At 47.8% G+C, this 18,007-nt stretch overlaps 1 protein-coding gene across 9 annotated transcripts in view; it reads left to right on the forward strand.

The window, feature by feature from the left end:
* Positions 1-12,050, forward strand: part of MAST2 (microtubule associated serine/threonine kinase 2) — a 190,092-nt gene extending 178,042 nt beyond the window's left edge. For all 9 annotated transcript variants that reach the window (XM_065657739.1, XM_065657740.1, XM_065657741.1 and 6 more), the window contains 6 exons: positions 35-250; positions 1,907-2,133; positions 3,618-3,740; positions 4,786-4,922; positions 5,154-5,341; positions 6,007-12,050. In XM_065657739.1, the coding sequence (XP_065513811.1) occupies positions 35-250; positions 1,907-2,133; positions 3,618-3,740; positions 4,786-4,922; positions 5,154-5,341; positions 6,007-8,084 (2,969 nt within the window). In that variant the 3' untranslated portion in view covers positions 8,085-12,050. The remainder of the gene's footprint in view (positions 1-34; positions 251-1,906; positions 2,134-3,617; positions 3,741-4,785; positions 4,923-5,153; positions 5,342-6,006) is intronic.
* The last annotated feature ends 5,957 nt before the right edge of the window (positions 12,051-18,007 follow it).

Below are 18,007 nucleotides of genomic sequence, written 5' to 3' on the forward strand. Positions count from 1 at the left end.
CTGTGGTTCTAATCTGTTTTAATTTAAACTGTAGCTGGGAGCACTGCAGATTTCTCTGATCCACGCGCTCGCAGTAATAGCAATGAAGGCCCAGACTTTACCACTCCAAAAGCCATCAGCGATTTGGCAGTGCGGCGGGCACGACACAGGTTGCTCTCTGGGGAATCAGGGGAGAAACGTACCTCGAGACCTGTCAATAAAGTGATTAAATCAGCATCCGCTACTGCCTTGTCTCTCCTGATTCCCTCAGGTAAGAAATGAGGGGTGAGGCATTGTCAGAATCTGCAAGCACTAAACAAAAGGTCTGCAGACAGATCCTCCCCCTTCGCTCTTTTGGAATAATGCCCTCACTGGCAGGAGGGGAGAGATCTAACTTTTACAATCGGTTTAATATTTACTACTCAGCAGGATAATGAATATTGCTTTGCCACAGACAGGAGCATTGTGTGTGTGGTCTGACTGCAGCTTCTGCAAATGGCAGCTGGGCTGTATTCTTTCCCTAGTTTTGTTTAAATTGGCTCCTGGAGCACAAGCTGGTCTCTAGACAATGGTGCAGCAAGGAGGTGTAGAGTTGCAGAACAATTTTAACCCTCAAGGTGCTATTTTTTGGGGGGTCAGATGCTAACCGTGGCGCTGCTTGGGAGCTGAATGTGTCCAGTGCATCCATGCACCGGGAAGTTTCAGTAACTCCAGATAACTTGGTTGAGATTGAGTGGTCAGGAATTCAATAGTGTGAAGTAAATTCACAAAGTGAGTCAACTCTGAAAAACTTACCTGGTTGGCCCGGCTCCGTCTCCAAGCAGAGCCAGACCTTGACAATTCCTAATGCCGGGTGGTAACTCCTAGAGCCAGCCCAGCAGACCCTGCCGGAGAGCGATGCCCGTCCCTCGCAGCCAGGGAGCTGGAGGCAGGCGTGCGACTCCTCCTTGGCACCATCAGGGTGATGCACGTTACATTTCTTGTGGATTGGGTGTTGGTTGCTTTTCAAACTACAAATTCCCTCGTGAAAATCTCTTAAAAACATGTATTTAATCACCCAGCAAAGGTTCTTCCAGAGCTGCTCTCATCTGCCAGGTAAATATGTGCTGGGTATTCAGCAGGTGTTTCTTAATAGATTAGGGATTGCCTTTTACAGCTGTGTTTAATATTCCTGCTCTTTGGTTTATTTCACCGATGTTGACCAGCTTCACTTTAAAATGAGAGTTCTGTATTTGCTTTATATTTTTAAAAATGGATGTCGTTCCACTAGCAAGCAGAGTCAGGGTGGTTCAGCTGATAGCCCAGCCCTTGGCTGTTCCTTTGGGAAACACACTCTAAAATACACTTGTGATGTTGGTTTTCAGTTGCAAAGTCCCTGCAGTACCCAGGTTTTTAGGGTTAAATATTTTTGCCCCCATGAATTTAAAACACTACCAAAACTGCCTAGATGTAGTTGTTGTCTGATTGCCTACTAATTTTTTTCGGTGTTAATACCAACTGATTTTGATTTATCTCAGCATCAACATGTAAATTGCACCAAGATCTATCGACTATCTGATCTTTTGGAGGGGAGTAATATATTATAACGTTAAAATGGGGTGTTCCAGGATTGTGCCTAGAGCAAATGTATATGATGGGTTGTAAATCCCTGAAAGAGAAGTAAACCCTGTGATCCAACCATAATCCCAGGTGAACAGTGCTGCTGGATTAAATATACACCTCCAAATGTGCATTTTGGAAACTTTGCTGATTTTTGTATTTTGAAGCATTAATTAGTTGAAGCTGCAGGCAAACCCAGCTCTGGTGAACACCAGGAGCTTTAAGAACATTGGGAAAGATGGTTTCCTATCTGTTCTCTAACAAGAATTTTCTCTCTTTTGGAGACCTGTTTTCCTAATTTTTGCCCACCTTTGTGTCATCACTGTAGATCACCACACGTGTTCTCCATTGGCCAGTCCAATGTCACCTCATTCTCTATCCTCCAACCCATCTTCGAGGGACTCCTCACCCAGCCGCGACTTTTCTCCTGCTATCGCAAACCTGAAACCACCAATCATCATCCATCGGGCTGGAAAGAAATACGGTTTCACTCTCCGTGCCATTCGCGTCTATATGGGTGACAGTGATATCTACACTGTGCATCACATGGTCTGGGTATGTCTCTGCTTTTCTAAAAAGAGTACCCTTGGGGCCAGAAGTGCGTTTAGCCAGGGTTGTGGGATTTAGCTTTATAAACTATAATTTGCCACCCTGCTTCTCTCTCCTTATTTGGACCCAAAGTTATCTTTTTGGGGTGGGGGAAAACCCTTTAAAAAGAAATTTTAAAAATTACATAATTACAGCACTTTGGGTTTTACCTGTAGAGGTTTTCAAGCCCATCACAGAGCCACAACAACCTTTCCTTCTTTCTTCCCTGGTTACATAAATCCACCTTCTTTCACCTGTAGCACATACTTTAAAGCATGTTTCTGTGTACATACCCTCTTTCTCTTTATTGGGGTTGTTGCATGAGGGCCAGTCATAGCTAATTTATTCAGACCTGTGTTAGTGATTATAACCTGCTCCTGATCAGTTCAGTCTGCGGGGGTTTTCCAAGCAGTCGCTTGGACTCGATTACAAGCCTTAGAGCATCTCTGCTGCTACGCCGATTGCCTGGGGACTTGGCTCCTGGCTTAGTTGTGTGCTGTGCTCAAAGGGCTGGTTTCCATGTCTGTATCTCTTCCTTCCACTACTTCTGGTACTTGATCTCTGTGTTCCTTTTTTGTTGATGTCTATAACTTCTAGAAATGATCCATTCCCCGAAGCAGTGTTGTTTGAATTGTGTAGTTAGAGAGAGCGGAGCCAGGGTAAAGGTGGTTTGTTATTTTCTTTGTATCTCTGTGTTCATGAGACAATTTGGACTTCATATGCTTTGGTTATCATTTAACACTCATTCTCAGCTAGAAAAACAATCTGAAGCTGCATTTTTTCCCTTGCTCCTCTCTGCTTTCCTTGAAAAATGCTGAGTTTACCAAGATATGATTTGTAGTCTTCTCTGGCTCAAGGGAGAGTGGCAGTATTCTCAAGCGTATCTGTTTCCTCACTGTAAACGATGCTCACCTTTTTGAACAGTGACGGGGAGAAGGTGTGTTGTATAGGTCAATAAAGGTTGGAAAGTGGCAAAAGAAACTCTGTTTGGGATGAGATGCCATGTAGGCACCCTAAACACATGGCACAATCTTATTTAAAAGTCTCTTGGCCTTTGTGGATTCCAGCGTGTACATGGAAGGCTGCTGGATTTGGGATGGCAAAGAAATAGAAGAAGATGGAATGCTTGTCTGGAAATCAAGCGAATCTAGTTAACATTCCCAAATGCTGAACATTTTTGGAAGTGTGTTAAGCCTTTTGCTTTGGGAAGAGCTGGTCTCTTGATCAGCTTAACCATCTTCACTGGGAGAAGACTGGCAGGATGCTGGGGAGGAGTGGAGGAGCACAGATTTTTGTGCTTGGCTGTGCCAGTCAGTGGTTTCTTTCACCTTCCTTTGAAGCAGCTGTTGCTGGCTGCAGCAAGAGATGAGATGGATGGGCTTTGAGTCTGATCTGGCCAGCAATCCTGTACGTTCCTCTTCTGAAATCAGTCGTCCCCTTCTCGTTGGCAGCACGTGGAGGAAGGTGGTCCAGCGAACGAAGCCGGTCTGCGTGAAGGGGATCTGATAACCCATGTCAACGGGGAGCCGGTCCATGGGCTGGTGCACACAGAGGTGGTGGAGCTGATCCTGAAGGTAAGGACTCAGCACTGCTAGAATTTAGAAAATAGGTAATATGCAAAATATGAGACAGCTTGTTTAAAGTGCTGCAGGTATCTAATTGGCGTTGCCTGGAATACAAGTATGTACACAGCACCTGGTCTTTGTTTTGTGAAAACGCATTGCTGTAGCTTGATCCCTAAATCTCCAAAATTGTCTTATGTAATTTCAGCTGAATTCAGATATTTTGTTTAAGAAATAAGGACCCATCAGATACATTTTTATCAGCAGTAGAGAAAAAGGTTGATAAGATTTAAGTATACCTTTCCTCAATCATCACTTTAAGAAACAAATACTTTAAAATTTTTCCAAATTACTTTTATTTTCTGCCTTTAGGCTGTGCTAATGTTATTACCTCTTAATACTGCTTTCTCAAGGATTATTCCTAGTGGTATTTGAAAGTAGCTTTGTAATGGTTGATCTTAAAATTATCCAGTTAAATGACTTGCATTTTGATATCTCCTCTGAGCCGAATCCATTTATGGAAATAAAACCCAAAGTTTTGGACTGTTTCAGGAGACAGAGGTCTTTGGGATTGCAAATAGAGGAGCAATCAGGATTTTTATTATTTTTTTTTAAGATGAGTGAGACAAGCCATGCTCTGTGTTGCAGATTCATAATGATAGATGCCCAATATGCTCACATCTGCCATCAGTCAGAGCACTGGGAATAGGATTGCTGACAGAATATCACTTTGTTCAGGTTTCCAAGTATTACAAGTATTAAATTGAGGCAGTTGGGATCTCAATGGGAGAGGTCAGATGCTGTGTTCTCCCTGCTCTGGGAAGCTTTACCTACCAGCTGGGGTCTGAGCTAATCATTTGTGAAAGCCTGACTAAAGAGGGCTCCCTCAAGCAATTCCTTAATAAATGATAGGTGAAAATGCAAAGGAGGAAACGGAGTTTGACAAAGGATTACAAAATGGCAGGCAGCAATAAACCAGCAGCCTGCCTGCTTAGCCTGCAGATCTGCTTCCAACAGCCACGTTTTAAGCAATGTCTCTGTGTCTTGTTTCTGACAGAGTGGAAATAAAGTGTCCATCTCCACGACGCCGTTTGAGAACACGTCCATCAAAGTTGGGCCAGCTCGAAAGGCCAGCTACAAATCCAAGATGGCTCGTAGGAACAAAAAAAGCAAAACCAAGGATGGTCAGGAAAGGTTTGTTTTGATGTTTCTTTTTGAAAATTAAATGATAACTAAGATAATGTAAAAGAAATCTTGTGAAAGCAATTTGCAGATTATATATATCAGCAGGTGCGCCCTTTAGTTTTTTGGGTTCTGGGGGTTTTTTTCTTTCTCTTTAACTGTACCATAAAATTGGCTGAAATGTGCCGATAAAGGTAAACAAATCATTTAGGCTTGTAAACAACTTTAAATACTCTTCCGCAGTAAGAAGAAGAGTTCTTTATTGAGGAAGATCACTAAACAAGCATCGCTACTTCACACCAGCCGGAGTTTATCTTCACTAAACCGCTCTCTGTCTTCTGGAGAAAGTGTGCCTGGCTCTCCAACTCACAACCTGTCTCCTCGGTCGCCAACGCAGAGTTACAGATCCACTCCCGAGTCTGTACACTCAGGTAAAAAAAGAAACAAAACAAAAACACCAAATCAAAACAAAAAGACAAACAGAAAAAAAACTTGGAGATTTTTGCTTATTGATTAATTTCTGAAGTAAAATACACAGCAGTGGGTAGTAGATCTGTTTGTGAAGTAACATGAGAGCTGTGATGTCAGTTACCTGAAGGACGGATGCATTCTCGTTCATTGATTCATTTAAAAATGAAAATCCATACAACCTTTTAAGAATGCGTTTGCTGCACTACAGCATCCTTTGATGCAAATGCGTATTGTAAGTTACAATGCTTTTGCAGCAGTTTGACACATTTTCTATATTAGTTCAGAGAAAAAGAGTCAAAACAGTGTGGCAAAGTCATATTTGAAAATTGAATCTGTTGACAGAATAAAGAGATTTGCATCCTGAGAATAGCAATGAAACACATGCTTTACCTGCTTGGAGTTTTTTGCAGAAAAAACATTCTGATAGCAGAATATTTCTTACTATTTTCTGGTGTTGTGTGACAATGAAGTGAATTTTCGATCAGAAGCCATGCAATGTTACCTTGTAATATTACTGCAGTGCTTTGTGGTAATGTGGCATTTTGTCTTGTTTTCAAAAACTTGTTTTAATGGTCAAATATGTATTAGTCACCTTTGTCTTTTTTTTTTTTCCCCCTCTTTTAAGTTGGTGGCAATTCTTCTCAGAGCAGCTCTCCCAGTTCCAGTGTTCCCAATTCTCCAGCCAGCTCTGGACACATCCGACCCAGCTCTCTGCATGGACTAGCACCAAAGCTTCAAAGGCAGTACAGATCTCCAAGACGTAAATCTGCAGGAAACATCCCTCTGTCACCCCTGGCTCACACTCCGTCACCAACCCCACAGTCCACATCACCGCAGCGCTCCCCATCTCCTTTGCCAGGACACTCCGTTGGCAGCTCCAGTATTATTCAGTCTTTTCCAGTAAAACTACACTCCTCTCCACCACTGGTGAGACAAATTTCTCGGCCCAAAAGTGCTGAGCCCCCGAGGTCTCCTTTGCTAAAGAGGGTGCAGTCAGCCGAGAAACTGGCTGCCTCGCTGTCCTCTTCTGAGAAGAAGCTGGCTTCCTCACGTAAGCATAGCTTGGATATCTCTCACTCTGAATTTAAGAAGGAAATGCTACAGAGGGATCCGAGTCTCCAGAGCCTGCAAGAATCTGTGAATGAAACAACTGGTGGCAAACTGGGGCTAGCGGAAAAAGGGATGTTGCAGAAGCCAGGTTCACGGAAGTTGGGCGCTATTCGACAGGACAGGGTGGAGAGGAGGGAGTCTCTGCAAAAGCAAGAGGCCATCAGAGAAGTAGATTCTTCCGAAGATGAAACAGATGATGGTTCAGAAGATAGTCAGGATGGGAGAAGACTGGACAAGCCCCCTGACAGTGGAGACCAAGGCTCAGATTCTTTTAATGAGGATAATAAGTTTTCCTCTAAATTGGAAAGCAAGGACAGTATTGAAGATGATGCCTTTCTACCTGAAGATCCAAAAGGTACAGAGGATTTGCAGAAGGGAAATAATCAACAAGCCAAGCCTGTTTCAGAGCCACTGCAAATCAGCGTGCACCCTTCCCCATCAGAGGTCCTCCCACGAACTTCTCCAGAAAAATTAGCTAATTCAGAAAAGCCATTCCTAAGATCAGAAACAACTGCAAAGGAACATAAAGTGCCAGAAAACAAAACTTTCCAGTGTTTTGGTCCAAAAGACAAGTCTTCTGAAGTAATCAAAGACCTAGGGAGAACTGCAAGTACTCGAAAAACAATAGATCACACAGAACATATACAATGCCCATCTATCAAAATCCTGGAACTTGAACAAGGTGACTCTTCAGGGGCCTCATGTGATAAGGTTGACCTGAAAGACCCTCTGCTAACAGAAAGCAGTCAGAAAAAACAGGATTCCAAACCTCTGCTGGCACTGCCTTCATGGTGCACGGCAAGCGTGAGTGCTCCTCTCTCGGTAAGCCCCGCGGATCGCAGTGAGAAGGATCTTAAGGAGACGCTTCAGCCTGCAGAACAGCACAGCTCCTCGTCTCTGTCTCCTGGAAGCACCGGTGAAACATCCCAAAAAAGCCCTGGTACTGAGAAGCAACCCAGCTCGTCCCAGGCAGACAGCGCTTCACCTGCCAGCAAAACGAGCCCAGTGGGTCCTGTGTCCTCCACGCTGCTCGTCCCCAGCGCCATCGAAAGAGCTCTCTCCGTGTCCCAGTTAGTGCCGCTAGCTCAGAGCATGCTGGGCCCTTTGAAGCTCAGTATTTCTGGCTCCGGAGAGGTGGAAAAGAGAAAGGATTCCCCGCATTTGGCTGCCTCCTGTAAAGAGGAGAGAGATTTGAAACAAAAAAGGCAGGAACCTTCACAAGCAGGAGCGTGTCAAGAGAAAGCCAAACCATCTGGCACGGACAGTGTGATGACAAAAAGTGGATCCTGCGTGGAGTTGTTAAACTCGGCAAAGCCCTGGGAGGCAACGTGTCCTGTGGTGGCAAAAAAGGAGGCAACGTTTTGCAGTGCTAAAGCATCTGAAGCATTGGGAGGGAGCTGCAAAACCACTCCATCCAAAGAGCTGCCTCACGCTCCGGGACAAGCAGCTCTGAGAGCCTCTCCTCTGCCAGAGGGCAGCACGAGGCCCTGGAAAGAAGGGACTCCAGTGCAAGGAAAAAGCAAAGAGGTTGGAAGTCAGTTACAAATACAAGACTTTCCCCTGACACATGATGGTGCTATAAAGAAAACATAGCAGCATCCCTGGTACACATGGACTGGAGCACTCTACGTTCAAAATAGAGACTGCATGTTTGAATTTTGTAATATACACTAATATAAAATAGAACTTGTGTACATCTATTTTTGGGAGGGTTTTTTTCATACTGTTTTTTGTGTTTTTTCATCCTTGCTATTCTATTTTTGTACACAGTAATGCTTGCTGTTTGAGGTCTCTTTAGAACAGGGTATCTTTAAAGCAGGGCTTAAGAAATAGTTTGTTTTGTTTTGGTTTTTTTCCCTTCCAGACCTTTTATTTTGTCTGAGTTTAGGGCCTGTTGTGCTCTTCTCTCTAATCGTGCATTTATTTGAGATCCCAAAAATTCTAAGTACAAAAAAGGCAGCTTACTTGAAAATCTCTGCTTTTCAACCTTCTCTTTGAAATGCCATTGAAATTCACAAATTTCAAGTATTTTCTTTGAATTTACAACCTGGTGTCCTTTGACAAGTAGAAGAAGAGACGCTCTTGTCCACAAGTTATTCTGGAACTACAAATCCCCTTCGGTGAAATAAGGCCTCATCATCACCATGTGCGTTCACAGTCCTTAGAGCATCAAGAGGCAAGAGACTTGGCTGGAGGGGTCGGACAGAGACATCCCTGTCTGCTCTTTAAACCAAGTAGAAGTATTTTTCAATGAAATTAGCAGAAAGAGAAATCTCCAATCCGTAAGCTGGTTTTTTTGGGATTGTTTTTACTTATCCTTTATGGGACACATGGCAACTTTTCCCTCTGTTTTTAAAATTTTAGTGATGTTTTTATCTTCCTTTCTCTGGCTTCAATTCATAACTTGCCCTGCCTCAGAATAAATGACCCTGGGGAAGGGGTGCCTTGTAGGTTGATTTTAAAGTAGTGAAATTTGTAGTCGTGTGTTCTCCAGTATGTCTTGGGCAAAGTTATCTCAATGATAAATGACCTTTGGAGACTTTTCCTTCTCTTGGTGAGTCTAAATAGGTAGGGATTTTAAGGTGTTCCTTAACATTTCTGAATTGGGGCTTGGGAAACTTGCTGAGTTTTCTGAACCTGCCCGTTTTAAAAACAAAACCAACCTATGAAGAGTTCCGACTCCTCAAGTTCTGTGGAGAAGCTGCAAGCAGACTTCAAAACACATGTGATATTTTAAGATTTCAGCTTTGATAGCCAAATCATTTCTACTGCTGAGGTCACTTTCCATTAAAAAATTACTCTTTGCTCTTAGGTTTAGACATAGCTTTTAACAGTGCTCTTTGCTGAGGAGTAGATCAATAATAATACACCAATAAATGTGTCGAGTGGTGATACCTATAGCACTGTAAGCCATTTCTTCATCCAGTTAAAGGTTCCTCTCAATGAACACTCCCATCATTCGTCCCAGATTGTGCTCAGCTTTTATTCTCGTCTTGTCTGAGTGTGTCTCCCTGCGGATCCCCTGCAAGGTCTCCTGTCCAGCTCACTGGCTTACTCTGTTAGAAGCAGAATGACCGTGCAACAGTATTTCAAGCTAAAACCTGCCTCTGTCGGTCTGATCTCGTTACACCGCCGCCTTTTTCATTGTCTTGGCCTTTTCCAGACTCGAATTTTTGATTCGCTTTCCCTAGATGCAAATTTGTTTTTATATAGGAATATATTTTCTCCGTCTCTTTCAACTTGATTGCAGTTCAATCCACAAATCACAAAATGCTCTGGAATCTTGCCCTGCTTCTTTCCGTATAACTGTTGTTTCCTCTCATTATATACTTGATCTTAGCTGCTTGGATTTCATTTCTGGACCAAGTTTTGGTTTGACCTTTTTTTTTTTTCTTTTAATATGTTTAAATGAGTGTTTACTCTGTGCGTCTGTGTGAACACGTATGGTGTTGTTAATACACTAACCAAAGCATTGATGCTCCCAGATAACACGTTACTAAATCTTGCTGTGATGGTATTGAGAGCAGGCCTTGCTGCACTGTCTCTTTGCTCTTTTCCCTGGAATTTATAGGTTACTGGTATGCACTTGATTTGCAATTACAAACCGCAATATTTCCACTGCCTTGTCAGGGTCCTGGGTATCTCCAGCCTCTCAAAGCACTCTTGTTGATGAGCATCATTCTGTGCTGATTTGGAGCAATAGCAAGTACGGAACAGACTTGGCAGGATCTGGTACTTATCTGGCTGGTTCTCTCGCTGACGGGTTGATCTACTAAAAAATTGACGAGAAACAAGGTCCGATTGGCAGTATGGTATAGGATAAAATGGTCAGGAAAAGTGAAAAATTGAGTCAGCATCTTGACTCTGTAGCAATTGCAAAGACAAGCCTCAAGCTTACCTCCCGAGAAGAGCACCCAGCCTTGGTGAGGGGGAGGTCTCTGTGTAAATTGACTGGTGAGGACGTGATCCAACCTGGCTGTTCCCTGGGTGGAAGGTCCCCGTCTCCTTCTCCTTGTGGTGACACAGCTCATTCTGTGAGCATCCTCCTGGGGCATCCATAAAAGGGCTTTGCGTTTGGGAAACCTCAGGGGAGACCCAACCTCTCCCTTAGGAGAGCGAGGGCTTTGTAACCTGGCTCATCCCACGCCGGTTGGAATGGGACCCCTGAAGGTACCAGCTATATTGACCGCTGACTCCCTTTGCAGCCGGTGGTTCCAGTGCTGAATGGCAGAGTTTTCCTTTCTTAGGCATGAAAAGAGGAGTGAAAAACCTTGCTATGTCACAGCTTCTGCTGCTTTTGCCTGAATTGGCCCAAGAAGAGGTGAAGTATATGTTTAGTCACCTTTTTAATTATAGCTACGGTACAGAAGGTGTTCAGTGCAATTTTAAAAAGCCAGTTTTTTTGGAAGCCAAAGCCAAGCAGCGTTACCAGGAAAGCATCCTAGTGAAGCCCTGTATCCCGGCTCCTATTCAGTCCTGCAGTTTTCCTTGGTGTGCCAGGCACCCCAGCTTCCCATTACACCTTCCGTCAAATTTACATCGTGCACCTTAGCCAAAAGTTTGGGCAAAAAGACTTTTTGTGTAAAATTTGGATAATAAACCAGGTAGATAACACAGAGTCTTATTCCTTGCTCTGCTAAGAATTGCTTAAATACATTCTCAGATAAGCTTGCAAAACGTGTCAGGGAGGAAGGAGATGTTGGAACAGCTGTTTGAAGAGTGAGAGCACATTTCCCAGCACGAGATCAACCGCTGTTACCCGAGCGAAGCGTTCAGCAAGTCATGAACGTGGCCTCCACAGATACCCCTGGGTCATACAGGCGGGAGGTAGAAGTTGTGTGCGTGTGGTGTGTGTTTGGTGAATGAGCCGTGCATATAACCATCCAAATACGCTGCTTTCCTGCCTCGTTTTCCCTGTTTCCTTCTGTCAGCTTGGATGTGTCTCCTGCTCTGCGTCCGTTTTGGGATGGTGGCGTTGAAGCTGGTCCCTGCCCCGTGCCTCATTTCAGTGTTATTTTTCCCTTTGTCTCTTGCTGTTGCAAACTAAGAGAAATGGATGATATTTATTGTAAATATTAGACTTTAGCATTGTAACGGCCACTCCTGGATCCGAATGTCAGAGGCCTTTGGCTGCTAACGTACTAAAGAGCGCTTGCCAGGGAAGGGGTAGGAGTGACCAGTGGTTTTGGTTGCCACACTTGCGTTAAGGTGTGGAGTTTTTTGGTTGGTTTCTTTTTTCGCCGTTGTTTTGTTTTGTTTTCCAAAGAGGGGAGGATAAAGTCTTTCTCTGGTTTTCTCTTACTGGATGTGAAGGATAATTCTGTACTTCTAGTAGAAGATTTGACAGAAGTGTGTGTTTACGTTGTGTTCGATTACCATGTCCAGGCGGCTGTGAGAGCACCTCCTGAGCTGGGCTCCGCCAAGCTGTGTCACTCAGCACTTAGCTAGATAAGAGAAAGTGTGGAATTTCTGTGTTTTTAGAAACTTGAACAATTGCCACATAATAGCGGTGCAATAATTTTTATTCATGTTGTACCTGCATGTCGATGTTCAAATCCTCCTCCAAAATAAATTTTTTTTTTTTTTTTTTTTAACATAAATTCCAAGTTTTGTGTGTTTCTTGTTCGGTGTTCCCTTGCTCTCCCACAGCACCAGGGGTGGTTGTGCCTTCAACCTGCTGGCTCCACTGGCTGCTTGGCGGGGCAGAAAATTGCCTGCGGAGTTTCTGGGCATTGGAGGTATCGGAGTAAATCTGCCAGGCTATTTGGGATTTTCCACTCCACGGGCCAAATGTATGGATAAGCCAAAGTTTTCCACTCTGAAACTCAAGCCCAGAGTTTACCATCCTCCACTGAGAGCCCCTTAAGTACATAGTGTCCTCTGTCCCTGTTAATGTGGGGTCCTAATGGTTGGTTCTTACTAAAGGGGTAAAAACTTTATAGACATGAAACTTAGCTGAGCAACAGAAGAAAACAACGAGACAAGGAGAGGATGGGGCCGACCACCATGGAACGCGATAGCTGCTGGGTGTGTGAATTATGGGCACAATACAACCCAAAGGGCAGTGGCTGCCGGCAGCACAGGTACAGTGTGGGCTCGGGTTAGCCAAACGGCACAAGGCAGCAGGAGCTACGTAGCCCCCCGGTGCACCCAGTTATTTAGGCTGTCTTGATAATACACCACCCAAAGCCTTTCCAGAAACAGCCATTTGCTTTTAACATGTGCAGGTGTGCGCTCTCCACATGAAAAGCCTTCAAAGGCTTGTTCCTGTCCTTGGCAATAAAGACCTGGGGAGACGCTCGTGTCTGGGGGATTGGACTCGGCCTCATTTGCTGCTGCCAAGGATGCTCAAAATATCCCTTGTCTCCGTGCTCCAGAGAAGCTGCTGAGCAGAAATCGGGCGGTGAAGCTCAGCTCCGACCACGGGAGATTTGCAGGGCCTCTGCCGTCAGCCGCTTGCTGCGCTGCTGCTCGTCATTGTTGACGTGGGTTCATAAAAGAGCGATGTTCCTGCCCACGCGGAGAGGGACAGCGAGGCTCCAGGGGGTGGGAGGTGCAGAGCACACAGCGAAAGGACGCTGTTACCGCTCCTGTAGCGTTGGACAAAATGGCTTTTGTCCAACTCGGTGAGGCTCGCGGCTCCTGCGGCCGCTGCTGGCTCTGTGCTGGGACCCGTGCTCCACCACCCGAGCCCAGAGCATCACCCTCCATCGACACGGGGGGCTGGGAGCATCACGCTGGTCTTGCTCCTCGGGTACGAGCAGAGATTTGGCAATGAGCTTCTCAAATTACATCTTCACAGGAACATCTAATTTCTCTCATTTTTTAAGACTTACTAGCTGCAGTTTAAGGTTAACGTCTGCAGCCCTCCTGTAGAGGTTCCCCCAGTCAGAAATAAATTGCTCTTAGTCCACAGCAGTTTATGCTCCCAGAGGATTAAGCCACAACAAATAAGCGCCATTTTTCTCCTGAATGATGACATGCATGTGGGCAGTTCGGTGCAACTGACATTGACACCGAGATTTGCTTCTTCCCCCAGGATCAGCGGGCACAAGCAAGACCCTGGGCAAAGTTCCACCGGCAGCCAGGCTGCCTGCAGTTTACCCAGAATTTCAAAGACAGGAGTTAGGGGGAAAGCTGAAATAATCCACATGGATGCTCAGCCCCCCACTGTTGACATGTGCTGCCACCCTGAATGCCACCGCCTGTGCCCAGCGTGGGGCTGCGGTGTGCACCAAGTGGCGGGGCTGAGATTTGGGGCGATGTGCAGATGCCCATGGCCACAGGTTTTAACCCTTCACATCTGGCTCTGCCCTGTGTAGCCCTGACCCCCCAGCCACAGAAGCCCCTGGGCTGGCCCACAGCTGCCCCCCCCTCCGCCTCCATCATGTGCCAGTGGGCTTTACATTTTAAATGCTGATTAGGGCTGACCTCATATTTCAGAGCTTACTTCATAGTCGCTAATGAGGGATTAGGAACATTAAGCTAATTAGTAATCAGCAAACGAGGGCTCAGTCAGTCTTCTCAGCCTGATATGCTGTCAATGAACCAGTTATTTGATGATTATGGTAAACCCGCTCAAATGGGCTGGTTAATTCTGACGGGCAGCAGGGAACCAGGGTGAGTTGTGGCTGAGGTGATGGGAGCCCATGGCCCTGGCCACTGTCCTCAGGCTCGAGGGTGCAGAGCACTTGCTCCTGGAGTCAAGGGATTTAGTAAACGATCTTATTTTTTTTTCCAGCTAAAATTTATGGAGTGAGAGTCTGACCTGCCCAGCCTCACTGCTCAGGAAGGGGCTTTACCTGATGGGCCACCTAAGGAGGAATTTGGCCACCCCTGGATGCTGCTGGGCTCCGCAGTGGCCAGGAACCTCATAATAGTGTCAAGACTCAGAGCTGTTGACAAGCCCTGGGGATGCGGGGACATGTTGGTCCTTGTGCTTGGCTCATTGCAGGGGCTGTGGCTGTATTTTGGGGTGCTGCCCCCCAACTTCATCCAGGGCAGATGCTGTAGGGATGGGGCTGGGAGCTGATGGAAAATGGGCTGGTGGGACCACCAGCATCAGCCCAACACAACAGCCCTTTGGAGGGGAGGGAAGATGCTCACTCACTATCTCGTCTTTATTTTGTGTTAGTGCTGGATCCTGCCTTGTGCTGACTGCTGGGCCTGAGCAACCTGCACGGCTGGAGAAAAGCTGCTGTGTTTTCTGCTCACACAAGGTGAGAACAGATGAACAGAGCAAAGCTGGGAGTCTGGAGGGGACCAGGGCAAATCCTGCCTGTGCCTGGGCTCAGAGGCGAGTCCGACTGCAGGCAGCGGTCCTGCCCGCCTGCCCTGCCCCAAAAAACGCCTCGTGTAAAATCTCCTGCCTGCTGGGAAGCTCCTCCTGGGCCAGCCGGAGCAGCTCAGCTTTCAGCTGGTTTTCAGCTCCCTGGGTCGTTAATTATCCTGTTATTTTGATTTACTCCCTGCCCCACCTTCTGCTCCAGCAGGGAAGCACAGCAGCCCGGAGGCACAGGAGAGAGAGCCAAGCAGCGACCTGATCAATAATTCAGGAAAAGGGAAGTGGCAAAGAAACCCCAAACCCAAAATGTCAAATTTCAGAGCCCCAGCAGGACTGTAGCAAAGGAGGAAATGAATGGGACTAAATGGCTGTGCTGGCCCAGAAGGGCACAAGGACCCGGGGGGGATGCTGTGCTCTGTCCTAGCTGCTGTTTCTCCACTCTTTCACGGTCTAAAACTCAAGGATGTCCAGCTCCACACCTGGTGATGACCTGTGGGGACAGGGGCTCAGCCGTGTGCCAGGGACACGCTCCTGCTGTGCCGAGGGGCAGCGGGGGAACGAGGGACGGGATGGGGATGGGTGGCATTGCTGCCAGGGGGTGCCAGCATGGAGGGATGGGGCTCTGAGGATGGGGGAGCTGCCTCAGCTCTGCACAAGGAGCACTTTGTGCTGGATTGTGCCAAAAAGGGAATGTAGCAAAGGGGGAAAACCTGGATGAGGGTCGGGGTGGTAGTGGAGGCTTGTGGATGGATCTGGGGCAGAGACTGGGCAGGGATGCTCCTATCGCTCCCTGAAACCCATTCTCCTGACTTTCTGGGGAAAAAATTAAAAAGTTTCCTTTCCTTTTACAGCTGGTGGGGACAGAGGTTTCCATCCCACGGGTGCTCAGCACAGGCCAGGGCACAGGGCTGTGCTCCCCCCTGCCCCTCCAGTCCTCAACAGGGAGCACTGGCCAGGGATGGATCTGTCCTGCCCCTAGCCATGCCCTTCCCCATGTGCCACCCCAGCCTGGCAGCCTGGGAGCTAAAAATAAGTGAAATGCGGGGGATAACCGGGTGCCTAAATATATCCTGTCTTTAATTAGCACCAGGCGACTGCCCCGCAGTCACGTCTCACTGCTGGCTAATCCCACTAAGCTGTGCCCACGTCAGAGGGCTCCCCCGAACTGCCTCCCCGAGCTCTGGCCGCAGGAGCATCCTCCTCGCCATCTTATTTGCACCGGCCCTAATCAGGACCTCGGCGTGACGGCGGGCTGCGGGGACGGCCCGATGTGGGAGGTCACGGTGACCTGTGGGTTAAACCGGCGCAGAGGGGTCAGTAGTGAGGCAGGAGCATCGGTCCTTCTGGTCCTGAGATATGCAAGATGGGGACAGGGTGCTGCGTGACAGGACAGGAGCACCCACAAGCTGCTGTGTTTTCCTGCGCAACTCATCCCTTCTGCCCTTCCCCTCTCTGGTCTAAAATACCTGTGGTTTCCTGGGGCTGGGGCTGGCTGGGGACCTCTCCAGCAGTGGGATGCTCTCCCACGCCGCTGCCCGGGAAAGCATCCTGCTCCCACAGATCTCACCCAGGAGCATCACGGGTGCTCCCCTGGGCCAGTGGGTCAGACAATATTTAACCTGCCACAGTTTCATTGGGCTCTGCATTGCTCAGCGGGACAATTGGGTGAAAGCCTGAGTTGCACCGTGGCTTTGGCTGCTGGTTTCAGCATCCTCTTGCATTGCTAATATACGTATCTGTATTTCTGGTTTTCCCCTTTGCAGGAGCACTGGGTGCCAGCAGGAGGGATGCAGGAGAGGATGGACTAAACCCATGGACCTAGTGGCTGCGAACTCCCCTCTGGCTGGCAGCCAAGTCTTCCTCTTTCCTAAAAGGCTGGATTTCCCCCAAAGCTGACTCCCAGGAGACTCTGCGGGCAGCGCAGTGGGGAGGCAGTATCCTGGAGGGGTTTCCCGCTAGGTATTTCAAAGTGTATGACCCAGCACCGTGGCAGAGCAGGGTGTCCAGCTGGACGGGGGTGCCAGGGAATGGGGGGACCCCTTTGCACCCGCAGGTGCTGCCCTGGAAAGCAAAGTGCCGTGGGCAGGGCTGGGGTTTGGCCGGTGTCCCCGCACACAGCCGGTGATGGATTCCAGATGGCGCACGGGTGCACGGGCCTCGCTGTGGCATTTTTTGAGCAGCCGGGCTGAAGAGAGTCCCGTCCAAAGGCAACATCCGTCAGAAGGTGGCTCGCGGGGCCAGGAGGAGGGGGAGGTAAGAGGGAGGGGTGGTTTTATTCCCTTGGCCGCTGGCTGGCGGGGCAGCGATGCCCTCACAGGGCTGACTCCATTTCTCCATCCCATCCGTCCCCTCCCATCCCTCCGCCCGAGGCTGCTGGCAGCGAAGGCGCGTTTCCTGCTGCCTAAAAATATTTGGGATGTGGGCAGGGGAGGCCTGGCTGTGTGCCCCACGCCGTGTGGGTGCAGGGGCTCGTGGGGACCCCCACTCGTGCTGCAGGAGCGGAGAGCCCAGGCCTGGGCACGGCTTCAGTGGGGCTGGGGAGCCCCATCACCTCCCTCTGCGTGTGGGGTGGGGGGTGCAGATTTTAGACGGGTGACAGAAAAACTGGTTGGAAATCCAGCATGTTTGGGGGCTGGTCAGGAGGAAGATGCTCCTCATCATCACCTGGGGTCTGAAAGGCCACCTGAGCACGCAATGTCCCAGGTCCTCTGGAAGGGGCATGGTTTGGGAGGAAGGTGCAGTGTTGCTGCTTGAGTTTCCACCCTGAGCAAGGCTGGGATTTATCAGACAGGTTCAGAAACCCACCTCTGAGCCAAAAATGATGGTGATAGACACCTGTGCCTGCAGCGGGCCCCAGGAGGAGGGATTTCTCCCCGTCAGGAGAACCCTTGGGTGTGAAGGAGGGGTGCTGTGTCCTCAGAGGGGCGGTAGGAGCTGCACGCTGTGGTGCTGCACCCGAAATCTTTGGCAGAAGGTGCACTCGAAGCCTTGCTCTGTGGTGGAAAACCATGAGGGATGAAGGGGTCGTGCATCACCTGCACCTTGCTCCCTGCAGGAGGTTTATTTCCCGGAGCAGCAAGAAACTTCTCCTAGGAATTATAAACGCTCACAAAAATTACACCTTGAAGTAGGAAGGAAAAAAAAATAAGAGCAACACGTAGAAGAAAAAAAACCAGCAAACTGCCTCATACCCGGGATCAAAGCTAGGTGCCGTTCAGAAGCCTTGGGACAG

The sequence above is a fragment of the Caloenas nicobarica genome, chromosome Z (genome assembly GCF_036013445.1).
Source record: "Caloenas nicobarica isolate bCalNic1 chromosome Z, bCalNic1.hap1, whole genome shotgun sequence".
In the NCBI taxonomy this organism is placed as follows: Eukaryota; Metazoa; Chordata; class Aves; order Columbiformes; family Columbidae; genus Caloenas; species Caloenas nicobarica.